This window comes from Pinus tabuliformis, chromosome Q, assembly GCF_031772625.1.
Source record: "Pinus tabuliformis cultivar Carrire ecotype Pingquan chromosome Q, CPIR1, whole genome shotgun sequence".
In the NCBI taxonomy this organism is placed as follows: domain Eukaryota; kingdom Viridiplantae; phylum Streptophyta; class Pinopsida; order Pinales; family Pinaceae; genus Pinus; species Pinus tabuliformis.
In genome coordinates, this window is record NC_142296.1 from 1,060,341,456 (window position 1) to 1,060,368,056 (window position 26,601).

The 26,601-nt window shown below is 39.7% G+C and overlaps 1 protein-coding gene across 1 annotated transcript in view; it reads right to left on the minus strand.

Annotated features, from left to right (window-relative positions):
• Window positions 1-24,693, minus strand: part of LOC149223160 (conserved oligomeric Golgi complex subunit 2-like) — a 149,551-nt gene extending 124,858 nt beyond the window's left edge. The window contains exons 1-2 of the mRNA XM_089387805.1: window positions 24,578-24,693; window positions 23,889-24,536 (exon numbers count right to left, since the gene is read on the minus strand). Of these exons, the coding sequence (XP_089243931.1) occupies window positions 23,889-24,359 (471 nt within the window). The 5' untranslated portion in view covers window positions 24,360-24,536; window positions 24,578-24,693. The remainder of the gene's footprint in view (window positions 1-23,888; window positions 24,537-24,577) is intronic.
• Between the last annotated feature and the right edge of the window lie 1,908 nt (window positions 24,694-26,601).

The window sequence follows — 26,601 nt, forward strand, 5'->3', positions numbered from 1 at the left end:
GAAGTTCAAGATTGAGACACTTATGTCTGCAGGTTGAAGAAAGCCCTCTATGGGTTAAAGCAAGCACCCAGAGCTTGGTATGAGAGGATGGATAGTTACTTGATGAAGCTGGGCTTCACTCGAAGCAATGCTGATCCAAACCTTTACTTTAAGGTTGAGGAAGGAAAGCCTCTCATTCTAGTGCTGTATGTGGACGACCTCTTCCTGACAGGTGATGACCCTCTCATTCATCAATGTAACAGGGAGCTTACTGCTGAGTTCGAGATGAAAGACCTAGGACTGATGCACTATTTCCTAGGCCTGGAGGTCTGGCAAAGACCTGGAGAGATTTTCCTTTCTCAAGGAAAGTATATTGTGAAGCTTCTGGAAAGATTTGGGATGGTGGACTGTAAGTCCGTGTCGACACCAATGGAACTCAACTTTAAGAAGTTGAGTGGCAGCGCTGCAGGGCCTATCTTGGCCAATCCTACTGAGTATCGTCCACTCATAGGAGCTTTGATGTTCTTAGTGAACACCCGTCCGGACATATGTTTTGCAGTGAATACTTTGAGTCAACAGATGGTTGAGCCTCATCATTTTCACTGGGTTGGTGCCAAGAATCTTTTGAGATATCTTCGGGGCACGATAAACCATGGGCTGAGATACAATACCGGGAGTGTGATACTCCGGGGATATACTGATGCCGATTGGGCTGGCAATGTGGTGGATCGTAAGAGCACATCTGGATGCTGTTTCAATCTTGGTTCTGCTTCGATTTCATGGATGAGCAGGAAGCAGAAGTCGGTGGCTTTGAGCACCGCGGAGGCCGAATACATTGCTGCTAGTATGGCCTGTTGTGAAGCAGTTTGGTTGAGGAAGCTCTTTAGTGAGCTGTTCCAACATGTGCTAGATACCACTGTAATACTCTGTGATAATCAGAGTGGGATTCGTATGACTGAGAATCCTGTGTTCCACGACCGATCCAAGCATATTGATATCAGGTACCACTTTATCCGGGATATGGTACAGCGAGGCGCCGTAAGGCTCGATCATATAGGAACTGATGAGCAGGTCGCGGATATTCTCACTAAGCCCCTGGGGAAGGTCAAGTTCGTAACCTTCTGTGAGAGTCTTGGTGTCGTGGAAAGACCCTATGATGTGGGTCCTATTGGACGATGAGCTCTAGGAGCTCTGGGGGGCTTTGGGGATAGCTTCTCGGAGCTATAAGCACTCATAATGCTTCTGCCCCACCCTTGTGATTATTGAGCTGGTTCGCCACTCATTTAATCTGTGCCCCGTATGCATCCTACCCATTGAGTTCAGGGCTCATGGGAAGTACCTCTCATTTGGCCAATGAGGTGTGGAAAAGCTAGAGACTGTTAGCAAAGACTGATGGACGCATCAGAGATTGCCGTACTCTCTATCTAGGATGGCATGGTCCAACCACTTGATCTGGGATCAAGATTTGTGAGGTCTGGGACCTCTGGACTGATTATGTCAGTCAGGGAATGATGTCTTTGTGACTGACCCACTTCTGTTCTGAAATAAAGAAGCCAGCAAAGCAAGTTTCGGCGGGATGACTCACGATGTTAATTGCACTAATAGATGGAGTTCTCCCTAGTTGAGAGGGAGTGTTAAATTTGGACAACTAGGTCCAAACTCCATGTTCTGATGCTCAGATTAAGAGGCTAATATTTTTGTTGGATTCCTCTTTCTGAGAGGTGTAAAATCCATATAAAAATAGTCTTAATCCGATGAGCAGAACTTATATTTTGAATTTATTATTCTTAATAAATTATATGTGCAAGGTCAGCCAGTTTTGTAATGTAGGCTCACATGCCCAACAGATGTGTCACACACCCTCATTGATGGATATATATACAGGAAAAGTTGGAGAGAATTTGATCACAACACAACTCACATCTTCCTCTCTCATCCTAAAAAGTACGAGCTACCTGGAGGACGAAGTTCAGCCACACGTGGGAAGGACGAAGAGGATTTTTCTGCTGCTAGGGTTCCTGCTGCTAGGGTTTCTGCTGCTAGGGTTTCACAGAAGTTTGACCAGCGTTGACTTTGGTCAACGCTTGGTCCAAACAAGCTAAAAACTTGTGGGAGGTTCGATTTTTGAAGGCCGTACTACCTGGCACAAAAATCGAGGACAAAGGGTTGACTGTTTTGCTACTGCGTTGACTTTTAGCTTGCTGCCCCTGCGTTGACTTTTCAGGCCAGCATTGACTTTTGTAGAACTGACTTGGGTTGACTCATCTACTGGTTGGAGGGTTGTTGTGACACATGCTGGGCTGGCTGACCAAAGGAGACTTTGCTGGTTGAAGCATCCTGTTGACCGCCGAAACGAACACATCCATTTTTCTTGTTTCTGATTTGTCTTCTGTAAGATCTGCTTATATGTTCTATCTGCATTTTGCTTATCTACTTGTATGATTGCTGTGAGAAAAGTGAAATTGCTCTTAGCATAGAACATCTTCAAAACTTTACATTTCTCAACAACAAAAAGGAACCCGGCCTCTTCAGAATTTGACTCTCTGTCAACTGAAATCCGAGCCCACTGGCAAGTAACTTCTTCCTTGTTACTTAGTCCTCTTGGAAATGAGTTTTGCCTCTCTGAAAATTTGGCTCTGTTCTGCAAATTCTTTCCCTGCAAATTAAATTTTAGCTCTACAACTCCTGCAAGGAAAATGATACTTAGTCCAGCAAATAAACCTAACGAGGGTGGCAAGGTATTCCACCGAAATTGGGGGAACCAGCTAGGGTAGCAATTAAATCTCCCGTAAGATGCTCTGGTTGAACTCTCTTGAGCTCTTCTTCAGCTGCAAATAGAAACGGTAAGTTAGGATAAAACCTCAAAATGAGCTCCTTTCCTCCTTTTATAATTCTTCATTGAACCTCCCTCTAGCTTCTAGATTCATCTTTCTCATATTATTTTATTAGTGGGGGCAACTTTCCACTAAATGGCTTTTGCCGCCTTTTTTATAAAATAATAATTTTCCACCATTCCCCAATAAAATATTAGTTGACGTCTTTCTCCAATAAAATAATATTTTCCCCTTTTTAATTGATATAACCAAAATTGGGCAAAATCCTTAAGTAATTTTTTACACTAACAAAATAGAGGATATTACAATATTAATCAAACTAAGCCCTCCATCCTACCTGGAAAAAGTGCAAACATCCCATGAAACTAACAAAAGGCCCCTATTTGCACCCTACTTCCCCCAGAGAAACACCCAAGAAGCAAAGTTGGTTATTCAAAATAATTTCAAATACCAAACAGGATGAACATTTTTAGGAAAGAGGTATATTCTCTTGAGATCAGCATCAAACCCTCCTAACTTAAGTAGGAAGGGGAACTTGTGTGATCGCCCTTCAACAACATGATGTATCAATCTTGATACACATTTTTGTTATGAACTATAAGATTCATTTTACAACAAAACCAAAATGATCTTAGCAAAGTGCCATGCTTCTAAGGCCAAGATCAATCCACCATTACATTTGATGTGTGGAGTAATATGGAAACTAGAACCACTCCGTATTTCCTTGTGCCTTTCCCTAAGGGCGCTATTTTTTCTTAAAAGTGTTGATGCTCTTGATATAGTCAAGACAGCCTACTTGCGTGTGATTTGTTGGTCTTCTTTTGGAGATGAGTGTGGAGCATGTCATGCAAATCATTAGCAGATATGCTTCCGATTATGATGTTGCTTATAGACTTCTCACAGAGAGATACCCAACTAGTTTTTGGACCCCATGTGCAGACCATTGTATGGACCTCGTCCTAGAGGATAGAGGGAAACAGGCATGGGTAAAATCTATTTGAGAAAGGGGAAAATGAATAATCACGTTTGTCTATGACCATGCATGTGTTCTCAACTTGATGAGAAGATATATCGAATAAGAGCTAGTCTAGCAAGCTTCTGCTTAGTTTGGAAATCTTTAGCCAACCATATGTGCCAAAAAGAATAATCTCAAAAGAATGTCAGTCTACCAAGAATGGTTTGTCTGAAAGTACAAGAGGGCAAGTGCAATTGATTCTGTGGCATTGTCTTCAATAATCCTTTGAGGACAGATGTTAGTGTGGTTGTTAAAGTTTATAAGCTATCGGTCAAAGTGCTAAAGCGGTGTGGGCTACATCTACAAGACTATGGATAGAACCAAGGAGACCATTTCAGAAACTTTAACTGTCTATGATATAATACATCAGAATAGTTACAATGAATAGATAGTAGGATTAGAAATCCCAATATAAAATGAAAGGAAGAGAGAGAGATAGAGAGATTTGAAGACATAAAGGAGCAAAAGGGTCATCCAATCCCAGTATTCAATAGAAGCCAAGTCCACTACAATATTTGATGTGTGATCACTAAGAACTTGTTGAGTGATGTCATCTAGGGAGAGAAATTTGAAACAAGACACTACTAAGTGTTGAAAAGTGTAACTAGGTTCGGTCTTCATAATGACATGTAATTGTGGCTCTTGTAAATAATGTGATGAAGAAAAATAAAATTATTATTATAAGCCTTGCTTCATGGGTTTCATGAGCAAGTGATTTTATTTTAGATGGCTCCCACTAAGAGCCTTAGGATTTGTCATTGAGGTCAAAAAATTAATGTCATGTATGAAGAGCTCTTCTTGAGCATGTGTAAAATGTATTTGAGTCATTCTAAGTCACCTGACACGGGGATTCGGGACACGTAGGATTCGGGATTCGTGGTGTCGGATTCGGGACACGCTGACCCCCCGGAATAGGACACATTAGGACACGTTATATATTATTTTATTAAAAAAATATATATATAATATATATTTATATATATATATATATTAAAAATTAGATATTATCATATTTCTTACACAAATTTTAATTAATGATACAAATTTATTGATTTCAAACATAGATCTTCATCTATAGCTATTAGCATGCATAGCACATACAAAATTCAAATAAATGTCAGTGATACTGGTCACATAAATGATAAATCTATTAAAAATTTAAATCATGATTCATAATTCATAACTGAAAGACAACTTACAACTACAAGATAGTAAGATAAACACATTGACAACTGTAGTTTTCTCATTAAGTCATCAAATCAAAATGTGTTACATAGGTAGTGTTAGTGCAATGCCAATGGCAAATAGAAATAGAAAATATAAAACAACTACAGGTATACAAGCCTCAAGGCATCAATCAGCATCAGAATCAGCATCACTGTCCCCATCATCATGGTCCCCACTGCTCTCCTCTGCATCCTCCTCCTCCCCTGTATCCATAGTCGCCTCTGCATCTGCTGGTATGGAGGCTGACCCCTCTAAGTCATCAAATCTAACAGGCTCTAGCACTGGATCATTGAGATCCATGTTGGCCAATGCCAACTCAACAGTGGTGTCCAAACCCATATCATCAGGAACAGTGTTACTTGGGAGCGGGAGCGAAAGCGGGGAGCGGGAGCGAAAACGGGAGCGGGAGCGACATATTCAGAAGCTCTTGGTTTGGTGCTTTTGATTAAATACGAGTTCCATACCCTAATACATGACAAAATTCAATGGAAACATTGCAATCCCCCAATCCTAAAATCCTGAAAAACTGATAAGTCTGCTGGATTTTGAATGAAATCTAAAATTCTACTTTCTCCATATGAAATCCAATGAGGCCGGAACCACTCTCAAACATCCTGAGTCATTTCATGGTAATGTTAAAAATTTAAGTAAAAGGAATCTTCATTTTCATCCTTTCACTTTAAGAATTTAACATTACCATGAATAGCATATCAATATTAGGGCCTAGACTTGATCATGAAGCTGCCAAAATGCTCTACTCCTTGCTGCAAAAGCACAAATCACTTACCAAATGAAAATATTAATGAGAAAACACGCCCTTTTCATACCCGCGCTGAGCTTAGCGAGTCCTGGAAACCGGATACGTGTCCTAAAATCGCGACACGCCCCTGAAAATCGTGACACGCCCTCGGACACGACGTGTCCGAAACGGACAGGACGTGTCCTGTGATTTGGACACGAATCCGGACCGAATCGTGTCGGATTCGCCGGATTCGGGATTCGCAGGGGGTTTAGGACGAATCCGGTTTCCTAGGAGTCATTAAGAAAGTCTATTAGCCCTCCAAGACAAGCACATGCCTCTCCTCTTGAAGTCGGCCTCAAAAGAAGATGGAAAATTCAAGTCGGCTCAACAATTGGAAGACACACCTATTCACAAGTTCATGTTGGCCCCAGTGTAGGGACAGACTACTATATATACCCAGCTCGACTGCCATTTGGAGACAGAATTTCGATCAAGGTTTTTCTGTGATTCTAAAGTGCGAAAGTCACATTGAGAAGCACATATACCAGCAAAGAAGAAGGGAAGAAGAGCGAAGTTGTAGGGTCATTGTTTTGGTACTTTTTTGTGATATTCCTCCTCCCACACATGCGAAGAATTGCAGGTCTGCAATCTGCAATAGGAGGCCGAAGTTGCAGCAGTACAAGGGTGCTACATTGAGTGTATTGCAGTCATATAAGTGTGGAAGACTTCGCAGAAAGAAGGCCAAACACAAGGAAGAGCACTCTCTCTAAAGGGAAGGCTAAACAAGGCTTAAAAGGCTAATCTAGGGTCGCTGTCCTAAAGGAACAAGTTGCAGATCTACAAGAGAGAGTCGGAATTCTGAAGTAGGCCGAGAAGACAAAGAAGAGGAGCAGCATCATCCGGAAGCAGTAAGAAGAGGAGCAGTATTGGGTCAAGGGTGAAGAGGAGGCATTGTGTCCTGGTCTTGGAAGGGCTCTAAGATCAAGGGTCTTAGTCAAGGTCTTGGTATTTATCAAAGAGAAGCTTTCTATAAGAAGAATTTATTTGGGTTTTCCTCCCAAGGAGTGGGAGGTTTTGGCCCTGGCTAACAGCCTACATACTGTGTTTCTTGTCTCTTTTATTTTTCATGCATTGGTAATTGTCTTCATGAAAAGAACATTATAATAAAATAAGCAAGAGAAGATCTTAATCAAAGAAGTAAAAGCTCTCACAAGCAATTATCAACATAGAGAAATCACTTGTTCAACGATGCCCTAGATTTCTCAACACTAAGCTCAACTCCAAACAAGTTGACTATATTTGTCTAGGCCATATTGGTCAAATCTCATCAAACTTACTAAAATTTGATGAGTTTGATCAAGATTTGATGACATTGACCATGTTTGACCAACTTAGTCATCAAGTTTGGCAATTTGACCATGCCTAAGTTGCCAAGAAACACGGGTTCAAGTATAGGTACAAGGAGGGTACATCACTTTCTGAAACAGGGTGCGTGGATTCATGGAGGGTATATACTATATTATAGTTTATATATATATATATATATATACGAAATTTGAATTTTCAATTTTCAATTTTGGAATCTTCCAATTTACAACAAGAAAAATAAAACATTGAAATTTCAAATTTAATATCAAGCAGAGAGATATGAATTATGAAAATAGATATATATTATATGTCCAAGACTCCATTGTCATACTACATTCAAAATTTGCCTTAATGCATTTCCACTCATGAAATAGAAAATTCCAAAAAAAAAGTGAATTGAACAATGAACAAGTCTCAAGATAATTGATTTGGCTTCCTCAAGCCATGTCATCACTCATCAGCATCCATGTCATCATGATCAACATCACTAAGCTCATCAGTCAACAGGCTCTCAAGGGAGGCACTCTAATCTGGAGGCTCCTGCTCATCCATCATCCATTACTAACTAAGTAGACATACCCTCCACATACCTGTTTTCAGGGAACCACGTACCCTTTTACGGGGCACCAAGTACCCACCACAAAGAAAAAACTCATTTTTAAATTTCAAAATGTTGGGTTCTCCATACCCGATCAGGGTTTGGAACGATGCGTTTGAGAAGAACCTAAACCCGTTTCCAGTGCTTGGGTGCGCAAATCAAGTATGGGTACGCAAACCCCACCCCTGGGTTCACATACCCCTACTTCACAAGACCAAGCATGATCATTTTGATAAACTTTGATGAAGTTCAACAAAGATTTACCAAATTTAAGTATGTTTTAATTTTTTATTTGCCAACTTTTTCTCAAGTCCAAATAATTCTCAAGTTTGAGTCATGGCACTTAGTCTTGAGAAAGAATTTTTTCACTTGGCCTTTATTTTATCGTACACTTTCTCTAACCCCAAACTAGGAAATGTTTATACTGTGACCTCAAAATATCTACTTGTAAAGATAAAATCACCACCTTTTTAGTCTAATAGTAGTCCAAAGTAAAGTTTCTATTTAAGTGACTTGCAAATTCCACAAACAGGGGCTGGCATCGAAGAGTTTCATTGGAGCTCAATCCTACTTGGAGATATCCAACCTTGGTCTACTATTTTTCCACAAGATAGCTTGTCCTTAGAGTGGAAATCTTTTTTTATGTCCAATGAAAAGAAATAGATTCAAATGATTGCATTCATGCTAGATAGACTTCATGCTCATGGATGCTACTTTGACTATAATGACATCCTTGCATGCAATGTGCCTAGATGCAAATTGGCACATTACTATTGCTCTTACAAATCTGCACTAGAAATAGAAGTACAAATTGGATAGATATAAAACTCAAAGTTCAAAATGGTAGAGAAAAGATATTCATTGAGCTGACATAAATAGTAAAAGGGAGTTAGGGGGCACCTACACACCCAAAGTTGGAATGCACATTCGATTCTCGAGATGTGGAGAAAGACTTCTCCAAGAGACATTATTAAGTTTGATTAGGTAGAATTGCTTAGGCATAGAAGTGGAGAACCCCTTATTTATACAACAACGGGTGAATTCCTAACTTGAGGCCTATGTAATATTTATTGGGTGATTAGGCTTTTATTAATACCACTCTTTCTAATTATGCTTTATACAATTTAAATAAAATCCTAAAAACCTATGACTATAACTTTGCTATACTGCATTACCAAAATGATGAGCTTGATGGCATTGTTGTCATTGATGGCAAAGGAGCAGCAAAGGAACAACAGGGGCAGCAAGATTGTTGTGATGCTAGGCAAAGGCATGAGTACTCTTGTGATGCAAGGCAAAGACATGATGCAAGGCAAGACAAAGACATGATACAAGACAAGGCAAGATGCAAAGCTAAGGCAAAGGCATGAAGAAGTTGTAATGCAAAGGAGGTGATGGCATGCTTGTGTTGACACAGGTATTGGAGGTGAAGGAGAACAGCTTGTTGGAGCTTGCTTTCAGATGGGTCTCATTGATGGCATGGTTTTCTTGGAGCTCTTGCATTAATATTGGACTATATTAATGCATGCTATTTGAATGTGTTGAAATTTATGTTGGAGAATATGAATGCATGTTATTTGAATATGAAGAAAAATAATTTATGTATTTTAATATTCAAGAGTCTAAACGGTTTTGGAATTGAAGAGACGCCTTTGGAATGCAAAGAGACAGGTTTTGTCATTTCAGATTCGTGTGTGTGGAATACTAACAGCCATCAATGTTCAATTATAAAAGTGTGTGAGGTTGCAGAGCTGAAGGGTTAGAGAGTTAGAGAGCATGTGAGAGTTGATTATTTGTAAGTTATCTGGCACATATGAAGCAGACTTGAAGGGGAGAAGAAGCAAAGATAAAGGTGGATATATATAGAATTGACGACTAGGTAAACTAGCATGTTGTTTCTAACTTTCTTGTATGTATCAAGGGATTGTAGTCTCCTTTCAAGTTGGAGCTTAACAAATAGTAGGTTGTAGCATGTTGAGTTAGGAGCCTCCTGTGGGTTGTAGCCTGCAAAAAACTTATGGGAGCTGGAGCTTCCTTGCATGTTATAGCTTGCAGAAAAATTGAGGTAGCAGCCTCCTGTAGGTTGGAGCCTACAGAAAATCAAATGTAATAAGGGAGTAGGAGCTTGCATTTGCATCACAACAATAACAAATAGTGGGTTTCTCCCTTTATGGGTTTCATCTTATATCGGGTGTCCATATGTGTTGATGTTATGTGCTTATGTGATGTTTTGGATTACTTATTGCTTGTTGTTCACATATTCAATATGTTGGTCATTATGTGTTAAGCTGCTCATTTAATGTTTCAGTTAATTAGTCAAAAGAAAAGAAGCTTAATGTCCATGAATGTACTAAACTAATTCACCCCCCCTCTCAGCTTAGTCGAGTTTTCATCAGAGCTTACAAAGAAAATAGCTCATTTACATGTGAGCAAAAATTGTTGTGTTTCAGCCTATGTTGCAGGGAACATCATGATAGGGGCCATCTTGATACCCAAAATGGCCCTGAAACATCATTGGCCATCTCGGACAATGTTTCACGATTCCGAAACGCCATCCAAGACGGTCAGCAGAATTTTAGGGCCATTTCAGTTGGAATTTTCCTTTTTTAAATTCTCCCGCTGTCTCAAGGGGCCAAGAAGGTCGTGGGTCCATTCTATGGACCAAAAACTGTAAGTTAACACTTTTTTATGTAGTTAAACACTTAGTTAACAAAATTTAATAAAAGAAACTAATAATAGACTTCTCTACAAAATTAAAAAATTAGAATTCTCTAGAAACCCTATCAATGTCTTCTTTTCCATAGAAAAGCACTTCATTCACTCATTTCTCACACATTCTTCTGCAAGAGGAGCTTCCTATAGCAACAACAAGCATTTTAGTTGTGTTTTGGAGCATGGGCAGCAAGAAGAAGGGTGTGAACAACAGTTGTTTTGGTGAGTGTTTCATTTTCTATTTTTGCAACATTCATGGCTTCTCAAAGTTGTGTTTCCAGTGCCCCTAAATCTACTCAAGCAACCAAGCAGCAAAAATACTATCCTCTGTGGAGGTATGTTACCAAAGTGAAGCAAATGGGTTTCGGTGGTACATGGGAATGGAAGTGCAATTTATGCAAAATTGATAAGACCTTCAAGGGCTCTTACACAAGAGTAAAGGCTCACACTTTGCATGAAGAGATAAAGTGTGTGCACATACCAAAAATCCAGAGGTGAGGGTTAAATTCAAGAGAGAGAGTGATAATGTTCAAAGGTTGAAGGATCAAAGAAGAAAAATCGGAATGGGCACTAGCAATCCTCACATGAGTGCTCGCATTGAGCCAAGGATTGTTCATGAAGCAAGAAAGAGGATGGTGCTAGCAAAAGAAGAAGAGTTATCCAAACCATCAAATCCAAATAAAGACAATAGATTGTTGAAAATGCTTGATAATCAAGGGAGAGAAGAAGTTGACTCAAGAGTGGCAAGGGCCATCTTTGCTTGTGGCATCACTTTTAATGTGGTTCGATCCCCATATTGGCAGGATTCGAAGGTTACAAGGGGCCGAACTATGAAAAACACAAAACAATTTTGCTAAAGAAAGATGATGTTTTGAAACCAATTCGTAACTCATGGGGTAGCACAAGGCTATCCATTAGCTTAGATGGTTGGACTGATAAAAGATGCAGGCCTTTGATTATTGTCATTGCATCAACACCAAAAGGAGCCATGTTCATCAAATCAAAAGGTTGTTTGGGTGAGGTAAAGGATAGTTATTTCATTGCTGAAATTTTAATTGTTGTTATTGAAAAAGTGGGGCCAAAAAATGTGGTGCAAGTTATCACAAATAATGCACCTATTTGCAAAGTTACAGACATAATTGTTGAGAGTAAATACAATCACATAGTTTGGACTCTTCGCATTGTCCGCAATTTGAATCTGATTTTAAAAGAGACTGAGACAAAAAATAAATGGATTAAGGAGGTCACAGGGCAGGCTACGGAGATTATAAAATTCATCAGCAACCACCACCAATCCCAAGCAATATATCGAGAATACTCCAAATTGGAGTTGCTCGAAGTTATTGAGACAACGTATGCCTCAAATTTCATCATGTTGCATCACCTTGTTGAGGTTAAAAGTTAAAACTACATTAATGAGTATGATGGTGGATTCAACTTGGATTGAGTGGAGACAGGCAAATTCAGAAGGGAAGTATGGTGAGGAGGGTGTTGATTGATGAAGACTGGTGGAGCAAGATTGATTTCTTGCTCACGTTTGAAATGTTCTAGGGTAATTTTTGCCCTAGGGTTTCTTATTCATGCTAGGGTTTCCAACAGAACAACAACATAATCCACTCATTCATACAACAGTGGACATCCCTTCATGTAATATAAAGATCATTGAACAATAACAGTAGGCATGCATGAATAATCCAAGGACTACCAACAACAATATTCTTTTCCTCAAATCCACAATGAATAGGGTTGACTGCCCAATGTAACAGAAATAGTATGCAACCAATAGTTCCACCAATAATTGTTTACAATGTCATAGTCTAGTAAACCATATCCAACTATAAATAAACTATGTCAATCTAAGATTCCTATACCAATTTATTGTCTACTGAACAAAGCCTAATATTACTTCCTTAAGGGCCAAATTCCCTCCCTGTGGATAGCCACAGACTCAGAGACTTTAGTTGCACGATCACCTCTGCGACAGGGACAGAAATTTCCTTTCTGTCGATGGCCACAGAAGCAGAACCACAGTGTCACTTGCCTCAAGTTCCAACCTTCTTTCTGTGGGTAGCCGCAAAACAAAGTTGTATACTTGGTCGCAGGGTCACCTGCCTCAAGATCCGAACTTTTACTTGCCTCGGGGTCTAACTTTCGTTTTGTGGATAATCACAGAAACAAACTATGTATTCAGCCGCAAGACCCCTTGTCTCAAGGACCAAGCCTCCCTCTTGTGGGTAAAGAGAGGGTCAAAACCTTATTTCAGCAGTAGAGCCTCCTTGATTCAGGAACCAGACCTCATCTCTTCCCTAACAAAATTTGAACTTCCTTTAATGGATCGTAGATTGAATTTAGCTTGACCAAAGATTAGGGCTTCCTCAATCACCCGCAGATCTTCCAAAGCCACAAAACTAGACCAAGATTGCTCCACAAATTATACTCTGCCAAAACAATGAAATAGGAGTCTAGGTAGGGTGGAATTAGCTCCACCGAAACTAGACAAAAGGATTAGACAGGGTGGGATCACCTCCACCGAAGCTAATCAAGAAAAAGGGTGTTAAAACCCTCAAAGCCTCATGCTCAAGAAAATCAAAGATATTCCAATCCAAATTGATGATCCAAAATGATTCCAACTCCCCTTTATTTATAGATTTTCTCGTGGGGTTGACTCTCATGTGAGGGGTTGCAAGTGCAAACCCCCAAATTTGGGCTTTTTGCCCCAGCCGACCCAAAATTTACCCAATGTTGCCCCAAACATTAGATAATTGGGTTTTCCCCCTCTATCAAGACTATAGCCTACAGGGTTGGATAAGTTACAAGGTTGGATAGGCTACTTTGTCCTTCCATAGGCAATTAATCCATAGGGGGCATTACAATCCCCCCTTCCCAACATTTCTTGTCCTCAAGCAATGGCATGTCTGGGTGCTGCATAATTTCCCCTCCAACCCCCAAGAATAAAAAAACTTTCTCCCCTCCTCACAGTTGTTATTTCGAACATACCAGCATTCACTTTTTCTCCTTGTAGCAAAATAATCGTAATGTTAGTGGATGACATCATCATGCAATAGTTGTTGCTTCCTCTCACTAGATCACAGGGAAAAAAATTTATAGTTGTGCGCTATTTCTAAAGTAATCTCTATTTTAGATGAAGTTCTTCCTGGCATAGCAGCGACCTTCAGTGGCTTGAGTAATAACTTGTATGGAGATGATCCTTGTTTTAGTGGCAACAAGCTCACACTAGTTTCCACTGGTTGTCTATGCTTTGCTGTTGTTTCCGAAATATTTGGAGATGGCCCATTACCCTTTCTTAAAGTGCCGCCTTCTATGCAAGGTTGGTTATTAAATAATTATATCATTGCGCAAGTGAAGGATCCTTCACCCTAGGAAGGATCAATGACAATATGTCTCCTTGCAATTCAACAATCACTTGGCCATAGTAAGAAAGACTTGGCAACCTACAATAAAGGCATGACATCCTTCCAACTTTGAAACACTTCCAGCCCTTCCCTTTTGTAACCTTGAGATATTTTGTAGCACAAAGGACTATAGCAACATTGCAGATATTAAATGCAGCAAAACTTTCATAATAAAATTTGGTACTTAGCTCAATTGCATGAGGTCCCCATGGAAGATTAGGAGGGTCAACTTCACGGTCCTATGATTTAGCAACCTTTGCTACCAAACTCTTTCCATGCTTTTTACGCCACTTCTGGCAGGTAACCTGTCTTGCGTTCCCTACCTTTGTAAGGCTATCATGAACTTCAGGGAAATTTGTTGTTGCAATCTGTTTTTCCTTATGGCTTTTGTTATCAGTTTTTAGCTTGTTCTGCTCGATATTTGTGCAATCCCTGTCTTGAGGGTAAGGCTTGTTAAAATTCCACAACTGGAATCCTATTGCAACAACTGGTATTATTTCTTCTAATTGATAAATTAATTATTCAGTTTATTGCTACGAAAACATCGAAATAAACACACTGCAACCTTCACAAATAAAAACTGCAAAAAATAAATAGCACTGGAACTGAGAATATACTAGCACACGCACAAAATTTACACCATTGTTTTCGGACAAAAGTCCCCATAAAAACCCAATGTGGGAAAACCGGTCCAGTAGATGAGGGTTTTATTTTATTATGCAGTAGTAAAATCTGAGTACAATCTATGGATGCACAACTAGCAATCCAAACAGAAGTATCTAACAGAAATAATTAGAGAGAAAAAATTCTCTCACCCCACAAGCAATCCTAGCACTAGCTTCTATAGAAAACAGTCATCCAAACCCCAACGTAAGCCCTTCTACGTTGCCTCTCACACGTGTGGCTTGAATCTGCCTCTAAGCAAGCCGTCTAGCCTGCCTCTGCTGCTAGAAGTGATTCTTTGGCACTCTAGAAGACTTTCCTGGCCTCTGGAAACTGAATTGAACTCCTCCTCAGCTAAATCGAACTGCTCTGCTTCAGCTATTGCGCAGTCCTGCGCTGCTTCAGTGTGGATCACTTCTGTCACTTGTTGTTATCTCTCTGAATCTGGAAAACTTCCTCTGGATCGCTATCTCTGCCCCTCACTGACCCTGCTTCGATCTCTGGCTCTCCAACAACTGTTGTTGCCCTCTAGAAATCAATCTGCCAAGAAAATTAAACTGCAAAAGTGTTTTCACCAAGTGCCCATCGACTTCTACTTATAATCCTCTGTCGAGACTCCAATGGCCAAGATTAAATCTTAATCAATGGCTAGGATCATCTTGAAGTCGATCTGTGTGAGTTTCTAGATGATTCTCACCTTATCTCAATTAATACTGACTAATTAATCATATTCCCTACGTTTAGACTTAGGAAATATGTTAAAAAAAGTTAATAATCTAATTGAGACACTTCTAAGTGGAATTTCCATAAACGATTTATGGGTATTGGAGAACTCATGTATTCTAGTCTCTCCACCAAATTTCGTGGCTAGAACACATATGATGCTACAAAAACTAACACTCCCTCTTAAAGAGGAATGTGTTCTAATGTTGCACACCCTGCCACAACACTGTCTCTGTATCATCTCCGGTCACGTCGTTGATGTTTGATTGTTGCTGCCCACCAACTACTACGCAACCCTGATGCTACTGCTGACACTACCATACTGCTGCCAACACTGCATCTGCCCTACAACTCCCTCTCATTTGTTGTTGCTGCAACTGCAACTACTACAACTGAAAAGCATCCAAAATATTGAATCAACTGTGTTCAGTATGATGCATTTGTCTCCCGAGTCTCTGACTGCTACTAGCATCTACACTGTCACTGAAGAATCTGCGCTACTGCCAACTCTGCACTAAGCCACCTGCTCTGCTGTCAACACTGCACTGCGCTCCTCAGTATCTGATTGTTACTAGTCTGCAACTGTCACTCTGATTTTGACTGCATCAACTGCCACTAATCCATCCTACTACTGAATACTGTGGGCCCCCGTAGCCAGGTAATGATCCATGAGGTGGACTCCTCAAGGACCCTACCCAATCTTTGTAGCTCTCTGGGGCTACAACTCCAAGTCACCCCACCTCACTCCTGGAGGTATGGCTGCCAACATTACGAAGTCTTCCTCCAACCTGGAGGACAACTTGTCGATCTCAACTGACACTGCCTGCTAGTCCTACTTCTCTAACTTGTCCTTCTTCTTGAGAAGACATTGTGTGCTATAGTGATTAAGCTCACCACATCTAAAGCACTTGACCTTTGACAGGTCCTTCTTCCTTCTTTGTTCCCCCTGCCCCTAATTGGGACCCTTGGATGCTAGGGCCACATTCTCCTCCTCCTTCACCACCTTTTATTCGATGCCACTGATGGAGCTCTTCAACAGAGCTCATCTCAACTCCTCCTGTTGCAGATCAAACCCACATTTTGTCCCATCCTGGTAGTGTGTCTTTGCCCGATATACTTTAGAGAACTACCAATCCTCTGAGGCACTTTTGAGTGCCAATCGTACTAGCCCTGAAGGTTGAGGCATTGCCCCAACAGCTGAGAGTTGATCTTGAACTTCCTGAATCCTGGTGAGGAAGGGATTTATGCCTTCCCCCTTCTACATCCTGATGCATCTCAGCGTCTCCTCCAGGAACATCTTTCGTTGCTCGGAAGTACCCTGGTATAGCGTGGAGAGAGCATCTCACATTTCTTTGGACGTTCCCTTGGCTATGTGAGACTATATGGTCCCAGACTCCATCCAGGATCAACCGCTTCGCCAGCCATCTCCTTCCTATATTCCTTGAGTTGGTTACATCCTGAGGAACTACCACTACATTATCAATGTAGGCTTTCAGGCCATATTCATCTAGAAGGTGTTGAAGAAAAGTGTAACTAGGTTCGGTATTTGTCAATATAATTTTGATCTTTGTATTTGTCAAGAAAAAGAAATATTATTTTATATGAATGAGTTTCTTGCTCATTCTATAGGTCTAGGAAAGTCAAAGAGTCAAAATTATGTTAAAGAGCTCCTCTTGAGCATTTATGTAATGTACATGAGTCAACCTAGTGTCAAGTAGCCCTCCAAGACAAGCACCATCCTTCAAAGAAGAAGACTGCCAGCAAAACGATGTAAATCTCAATCATGTCATCCTACAAATGAATTAAAAGGACAGTCATGTCGGCTCAATTAATGACACAATGGTTCACAATCATGTCGGCTTATTTATGGAAGCATAACCACTATATATACCCCATTAGGGTCTGTGCAAAAGAGCAAGAAAAATCTCGGACAAGGCTCTGAGATCTCGGATGGGTGCAGATAGAATCTCGGATGGGTATAGGATAGATTCTCGGATGGGTGCAGGACAATAAGGTGCAGTCTCGGTGATAGATACAGTGAAGTCCTCGCATATCTCTCTGCTGTCTCAGCCTAGTCACAGGGTCATAGTAAGGATCTCGGTGAAGTATCTATATCATAGACACAGTCAACACTATAATCATGATATCAATAATGATCCTAATGAAGATAAAGATCTCAGTTATAATCCTAGTGGAGATAAGGTCATGATACAGATCTTGGTGCATTGGTGAAGATATGTTATCAAAGTCATGACGAAGACAAGGTAGAGTGCAGTTATGATTTCAGTGAAGGCAGAGCTATGGTAAGATAGTCATGATCTCAGTGAGTCTAGGAGCAGACCTCATGGAGATCTCAGTGGTATGGTGAAGACCTCGGTGAAAGTGCAGCAATGATGTTGCAACAATGAAGATCTCGATAGTGCAGCAATAATGATGATCTCAGCAGTGACAAGGAAGAAGAATGGTGTCTTGGTCTTGGAGTGGCATAGAAGGTCAAGTGTCAAGGTCTTGGTGTTCGTCAATTGGAATCTCTATAAGAAGAATTACGTGCAGGTTTTCCTCTCCAAGAGGGAGAGGTTTTGGCCCTAGCAGAAAGCCAAACATCTTGTGTTCTTGTCTCTTTGTTTTTGGTAGCAGTTTGATGAAGTCAACACACACACTAATAATAAGAAGAAGATCAAGCTAAGATAAATTGTAAAAACACTTCACAAATTGTTATCAAGCCTAGAAGAATCCTACTAATACTAATTGCCCTAGATCACGGAACAACCAATTGCTTGTAGGACTCCCTCTTTTGATGTCATGAATTTCTTCTTTGTTATGGAGCCTACATCTTTTGGGACTTCTTCGTAGGGCATCGGCCATCCATCACTTTCATTCATGAATCATGTCATTCATGTCATCCTTTCTTTCATCGGAAAGTGATTCACTAATCCATATCTGACTTTCCTTCATACAGCTACCTTCTCCACATCATGTTTTCTTCAAGATCTTATCATCCCACCACATGAGTATCAGTTGTAGATGACATCTACAACTCTTCCTTTGGTAGCCCTGCATTAGCCCATCCAAATATTGTTCAAAAATCAAAAATGAACATCAAACTACCTTTGTGATGGTCTTACATCATGACATATGCTTGTCGTATAAACATCCTGCATTCATATTGACACATCTCTAAGACCATCCATTCATGTTGACACATGCATGTCCTGATGATGAGTAAATTTGGTGACTCGAAACGTAGACTTTAAAAATGGCACCTATGGATTCAATTCTGAGATTTCACTCTTCAAATCTCAACCACGGAAGTCTCCAAACAGCAAGATATCAAATGTCAAGGGTCATCTTCCTTTCCAGACTTCTTCGGAATCTTCATAACTTTTCCATGGAGATGTCACGGTCAATTCTTCTTGTTATCAAATGTTGATTTCCTTTTCTATGTGACAGTAGTTGCATCTTTCACGATCTCTCCTTACTTTCTTCACATATTGCTTCTCAGAAATTTCCATTCATAGTTCCTTCATTTTTATCAACCACCTCATATTCCATGTGAAGACTTATTATGTTGATTTCATCGAGTCAATATACGAACCGTGCCTTTATGCATCCTTCCAAAGGAGGAGATTCCTTTCTCTTGATCATGCTCATGAGGTGGAGCATTTATCCATGTTGTCTACAACTATATGACATGACTCAATTTTATCAAATACAAGCATACATACCTCATCTCTTCCTTTTGGTCATCTAGAGTCTAGACTTCCTTCAGCAGCTTCCTTGATTGAAAGAACTTCAATCACCTTGACCTACTTCACTTCTTTTGACATCATACCATCATTCAATGAATCCCATAAAAGGTGGAATTCTCAGCGAGACACTTGCTTCTTCCAGTAGGTGAACCTTCCAATGAAGATTCCAACGGAGGATCTTGATCATCCTCATCCTGCAAATGCTCCTTTTTGAATGATGTATGATGAGCTCTATACTAGATGACTTTCTTTTACCATAAGTACTACTTATGCTTCTAATGAGGTTACCAAGAGCTACATCCTTCTATAGGTAACAGCCATAGACTTCTATTTTAGCTATCTTTCGTACTTCTTTATGATGATGTCACAAGCTCTTGCTTTCAATCGTATGCTTCTATGATGCCATCTCCTAACATGATGCATCCTATCATGCTTCTAATGATTCCTACCATGATAGTTATACTTTACAACAGAAAACTTGAAAAGAACTAGGTGAGGAAGACTATCTTAATCATAGTAGAGATCTTTTACTTTCTCCTTCTTGAATTTCTTCTTTTTTAGCTTCTTCCACTTCTTCAGTGATATGGGCTTCTTCCTTTCCTCTTTTGTTGTTGTCCTTCTTGAGCTTTGGACAATCTCTCTTGTAGTGCCCATATTCATGACATCCATAGCATTGAACCTTCAACATGTTCTTCTTCTTTTTCTGAGGACCAAGCTTCCCAAACTTCCCTTTTCTTCTAGCCATGGCAAAAATGCTTGAGCTTTCTCGCTTGATCCTACGTCGATTTTTACCTTTAGCCCGGTTTCTTCCAATTTGCATAATGACCGTAGTTCATTGAATGGAGTAGCTTCCTTCTTCCCATAGTTGCTTGATGTGAAGTTGCCCCATTCCTCTAGTAGTACATTGAGCACTATGGTAGTCATTTCCTTGTCAGACATTATTTCTCCCAACTCTTGGAGTTGGTCTCTTATTTCTGACACCCTCATAAAGTATGAGGTTATTCCTTCTTTTGATATCTTCATCTTGTAGAGATTGAGCTTCTTCTTTTGGCGGTTTGACAATTAAACCCTAACATGACCAACAACTTCATTTTCTATGAGGATCAAATCTATCTTCTTCTTCCATGCAAGAAAGTTTTGATGACCCAACCAATTTGTTGCTCTCCTTGCAATATGAAGTCATTTTGACATATTCAAATATAGATATAAAGATACTTACTTGTCAAGTGAAAATACTCCTAAATGATAAAATCTTCAACTTGATGCCTTCTTGATTTTGATGATGATGTAGATAATAGAAGATGTCTTCTTGGTGAAGATGTCTTTCTTCAAAAGTGATCCTTGGCTCAAAGGGAGATCACATTGATTCCTTGATGATGATGACAACGCTTTTTCCTGTTTTTCTTCCTTCAAGGCAACACTAGTTAAACTTGTTTCACAACCTCAAATTTCAGCCCTTCTTCAAAATTTCGGCTTGTTGTAGCAATTCTGCAATTTCGGCCTTTTCTGCAATAACCCTAGTTCACACGTGTGGCTAGAAGATGGACAAATTTGCCTCCTTTCTACTTGCTTGACTTGACTTCTTTTTCTTGTTATTTCAACTTGCAAAGGAGACCTTTCTTGGCACAAAACTTGATCCTTGATGGTGGCTGCAATTCGATACTTGCTAGATGTCTTAATATTTCACACATGTGGAGAATATGGCCGATAAAAACAAACCCAAAAGTGCTTCGATCTTCCTTCCTCGTGATAATGATTGTAGAATGTGTGAGTTTCCCAAGAACGCTTCAAGTGTGGAACCCTTCTTTGGATGAGCTAGGGTTTTGAGGTCTTCTTTAATGCTCTTAATTATTCCCTTTCAATATGATGAGAGGGTTAGTCCTTCTTGATGATTGATGCTCTTGATGTTTCCAAGATTATCTCTTTATACTTTAGCCCTAGAGTATCCTTCTTTGTGTTGCCCTTCCATGATGTAGTCACCTTAGCTCTGATACCATGTTGAGAAATCTAGGGGGCAACAAGGGTAGGTGATTTTTCTTACTTTGATAACTGCTTGTGACGTATTTTTACTTTACTAGATTAACTTCTTCTTTCCTTTATTATTATTAGTGTTATTTATCATCAAACAGTTACCAAATCATAAAGAACAATGAGACAATAGGACACAAGATATAGGCAATCAGTCAGGGCCAAAACCTCTCCAACTAAGAGGAAAACCCACCAAAATCCTTCTCTTCTTATAGAACTTCAATTGAAGAATTCCAAGACCTATGACCCTTGACCAAGACCGTCCAAGACCACATCATCCTTCCTTCATGATGAACTTTCCTTCCACAGCTTCTAGAACAAACTTCGACCTTCCAGCAACTTCGACCCCAACGACAATTTCTACAACTTCGACCTAGCAGCTTCAGCAACTTCGACCTAGCAGCTTCAGCAACATCGACCTAGCAACCTCACAACTTCGACCTTGATGCAACTTCAACAACTTCGACCTAGCAGCTTCACAGCTTCAATCTAGAGGCAACATCACAGCTTCGATGTAGCTTCAGAATTTCGTCTAGCCCAGAAATTGTAGAAACCCTAACGAAAGAGAGAGAGAGAGAGGCCCAAAAACTTCGATCTTGATCTTTTTCTTCTTCTTCGTCCTTTTCCACCTTCTATCTCGAGGAGATCGAACTTTCTTTAGTGAGTGTACAAATGAGGTTGAATTCCTTCTTATTTATAGGCTTGTGAGGGGTACGAATTGTTATCTTGAGGCCGACTTGTCCCTTCATGTAGGCCGACTTGATCTTTGTGCCATGATGAGGTCTTGGAGGGTCTTTTGACTCAATAATTTTTTCTTTACAATATGTAACATGCCCAAATGGGTCTTCAATACATGATAATGACTTAATTGACTTTATGACAAACCTAGAAGCACTCAATGGGTTCTTGACCTAAAAATAAATTTCCCTTGAGCATGAAACCCATGCCTCAAGAATACAAATAATAAATTTATTTATCTTTTCATTAAATGTATAAAATCACGATTACATATGCCATTATGAAGACCGAACCTAGTTACATATTTCAACTCTGTATTGATTTATTGTCAACTAAACAGAGCCTAATCTTACTGCCTTAAGGGTCGAATTCCCTTCCTGTGGACAGTCGCAAACTCAAAAGACCTTAGTTGCACGATCACCTCTACCACAGAGACCGAAACTTCCTTTTTGTGTGTGGCAAGACTCTATCAAGACTATAGCTTACGAGGTTGGATAAGATACTTTGTCCTTCTGTAAGCAATTAATCCATAGGGGACATTACAAAGTTCACATTGCCTACATTTGATCTTCTCCGAGATGTAGACACAAAGAAACCTTTCCTAGGATAGGTTTATGATGGCATGGATACCACAGTTGAGAAAACCGTGAAAATTATTACACAAGAGAATCCCACTCTTCCTTTTGCGGATTTTGATTTTGCTGAGTGAGTGAGGTCCATAATTGTTGCGAAGTGGAATGGCTTCAACACTCCATTGCACACTTTGGCGCATGCTCTGAATCCAAAATTTTATGATGAAGAATTCATTGTTGAAGCCAACGGGAAGAGGAAGGCCCCACAAGGAGGTGGCCAATGGAGTGAAGAAAGTCTTTCAAAGGTTGTTTCCAACTTCTTTTCAAACTGATGTAAGGGAGTAATTTGTCTGTTTTGCTACTGGATTAGAGGATTTTGCAGACATATCAACTTTGGATGAGAGGAGGACCATGAACCTAGTTAAGTGGTGGTTTTATCATGGAGAAAATGGTGTTTATTTGTAGAGTCTTGCCACTCTATTCTATCACAAGTGGCAAGCTCTTCATCAGTAGAACATAATTGAAGCACTTATAGTTTCATTCACTCTGTGAAGCGCAACAAGTTGGGATCGCAAAAGGCTAAAGATCTTGTATATGTTCATTCAAACCTACGCCTTATGTCTCGTAGGGGTAAAGAATATACAAGTGGACCCAGTAAAGATTGGAATGTGGAAGCATAATGTCCAAACTTAAAGCTCTCTCTTTTTGCTCTTAATATTAGTGCTAGTGGTGATGCAAGTGGAAGTACTAGTAGAGTTGTCTCTTCTACTGAACAAGCATCCTATTCTATTTTTGTTATTGGGGTTGAGGATTAATGATATGTTAATGTAGCCAATAATTGACTCTAGCTCATGCTTTATTTCAGTTTTAGCACATATAGTCTCATGTATAAAGGCTGATTTTGGAGTCTTCAATGTAAAGCCTCATCTATAAAGCTAATTTTGGATTTTTGCATTAAGTACTCATCTATGAGAGTTAATATGGACTTGGTTTTCCTTCTAAAATGTCATTTATGTGTCTCATTCTTTTATTTTCTTGTAAGATAATGTGTTTAATATATATATACACTCGTCATTTATGTGTCCATTTTCCAGGGGCCACATTTTGGGTCGTACCTGTTTCGGAAACTTCTATACGTTTCAGTGTTTCGTGCAACTTAAGTTTCGGCACACAATCTTGCAATTACATTATAAAGATTCAAAATCCTACAATAGAGTTAAAGCACTAGCTTTGGTTGGCAATTCGGACCAAGCCACTTGCAACATTATAACAGTTACTCTAAACTAGGGGACTTTCCACGACACATCAAACAGAAATGTTGGTTCACTCACGATGAAATTTTGGCTCTCACACCTAGTGTTTCTCCTTCACTTTGAAATGAAGACGAGAAAGAAATTCTGCAATTTCAAATAAGAATCGTATTTCCATACTTAAAACATAAATAGAGGGCTTTCATGAAAGCAAGTTTTCAAATCAAATCAAGCAAAGTCTAACAAATATCATAAGAAATTACATTACTGAGTCTACCTTTGAGACAACATGAGAGGTGTCGAGAAGAAGCTCAAGTATTTCTCTGGAAGAAGAAGCCTCGGCCCGCCTCTGTAAACCGTTTTGGAGAGCCAGAAGGGAGGAATCGATGCTGTCCCTAACGGAGCTTATTTTGGCCTTGAGTTCCGTTAACGGCGTTCGCATTCTTAGCACTGCACCTTCCACATCCACGAGCTTGGTAGTTAAATTAACGAAATCCGCATAATCTCTGTTGATCAACTCCACCAATTCATTCTTAAGCACGGCGAGATGGCCCCGGAGCTCTGCTCTGAGTGTATCCAGGGCAATAAAGCGCCTCAGATCTGCAATGTATGATTCGCTCTCGAAATCGGATTGCAGAAAGACGTCTTTTTTGAACCATAATGGCTGCTGCGAATCGTTGGAGTCTTCTCCAAACAGTGCTGTCACAGATCTTGGTCCCCTCGACACAGGTAACTGTACATCGGCCATTTTCTTTGGCTTACCTTTCTGTATGGACGGCCCTCTGCTCTGGCTATGCAACGAGGAATGGAAATCGATAACCGGAACTTATGAAATCTCCTTTCCCACCTGCATGGCTGACTTATTGGGTAGGATTGAACAGAAGGGCCAAGTCTTCTTTCGTGTAAACATAATTCTAAATCTTACCTCGGCTATTTCTTTCGTGTAAACATAATTCAAAATCTTACCTCGGCTATTTAGGCAAATTACAAACAAATAGATTACTGATGCGATCATACAAACAAACGATGCCGTGTACCCTACCCAGGTGGGGGGACAAGGGAGCTGCCCCTAGCGATAAAGGTTGCCGTAAGGGTTAAGGCAAAAATGCCCTTAAACCGATAGTGTTTCATAAATAATGCCCCCGGGCGAGAGTGAGATAGCAGCCATGCTTTCAGACTAAAGTGGTAAAAGGTTGATGCTTTGAGGAGGAGGTGGTTGAGATTATGACCCAAGTCATGGTGGGCATGAAAGTTATCTTCGTGGGTTATTAGTGATTATATTTAAATTTGGAATAGAAGGATTCGTGGCTAAGTTAAAGGTGTTAAGGGTGGTTGTGCAAACACTTCTTACCATAAATATTAATGTATTTGGTGTATAAGAAGGCACATTACACCATATCTAGTTTGGGAGAAATTGGAGTGTTCTTTACGCTTTGTGAGTGTCTATCATGAAATCCAATTGTATCTGGTTGAAATGCTGAAATTTGGTGTGTTCCAGTGGTGTTCATGTTTAAGGTGCTATAAAGTAAGGGTTTCTCAAAGCTTATTTTAGGAGGTCTGTGAGTTTGCTTAGTGTTTCTATAAGTTTTTTTCTTTTTAAGGACTCTAAATCCTTAATGTTGTGAATGTCCCACTTGTGGTAGTGACACCACGCATAAGGTTAAAGGTAAGGGAAGCACGTTAGGTGTATAGTGTAGAGATGTTTTTAGGAGCATGACAAGGATATGTTATGTGACCATCAAATTCATGATAGCTACAATGTGAGTTAGTAGGTGCACTAGGATAGGCACTTGATTCAACTTCAAAAACATTTACTTGAGTTTTAATGTCATCTTAAACAATGTGTTTGGTTAGTTAAGTGGGGACAAGTTCAAAATTGCCAAGGCCCTAGGAGGATAGGACCTAAAGTTAAGATGTTTAGTAAATTGTTTGACTAATGAAATACATCTCATAGGCCATCAGTTATAGGTCGGACCTACATGTGGAGTTTAAAGTGGTTCTCTAATCAAAGCTTTAACATTGATGGTGTGTGTAGCTCAAGGTAAAGTTGTGTTATGACCTTAGATAAGTACAAACATTGTGGATAGTGTTGGAAGGAGGGCCTAGGCAACTTTTGTTGATGACTAAGTTTGGGTGGAGAGGATAACCTAATTTGATTGAGTGTGATCCACATTGTCTTGTATATTGTTTGTGTGTTGAAGTGATATAATGTTTCACGATGGCATTTGAATTTGTGAAGTTTACATGGTTGGATCACAACTTTGGCTAGTTAGTGTCCTTTGAACATTTGTTGGATTTACATTTTGGTATGTATTGAGACCTTTATGTAATGTACCTAGCTCCAAGGTGAGCCACATTATGGTAAAATTTTGTCTCTCATGCCAACTGCAGTGTACCCGAATCACAAGGTATATCAAGCACTCACATTTGTGAACAAATTTTAGACCTTTGATACAATTCACATGAATTTAAAAAACATGTAGTGGAAAAGATGTTGAAAATGGCACAAAGAAAGATTGTAATTTAATTTTCCCTTGAATTAAATTAGAATAAAATTGTAATTCCACATCACATGACAACTTGTACAAGTTAACTAAGTTAGTTTGACTTAGTTGGTCCAGTTAATTCGAGTGGAGGGTCTAACTTAAGTCATGTAGAGTGGATCCTACAAAATAGGAGCCCTTGTTGAGTTTATCTTGAGTTGTAATTAATTAACTCAGTTTATCTGAGTTAAGTCAATTTAACTAGTTCCAACTGTTGGAGGAACTAGTGAGAGGTCAAAGTGTGGAACTTGAACTTGTACCACATGCAATGATCAATCATATATCTAATAAATCAGCCATAAATAAATCATGCATGTCAAATCAAAGAAAGATAGTTGAGATTGGAGTTCAAGGGTAGTGTACTATTAGTTGTATAATCATCCAAATTGTACAGGTGGTGCATGCAGTCAGAGGAAGTCCTTAGATGAATTGTGTATTTGTGGATGG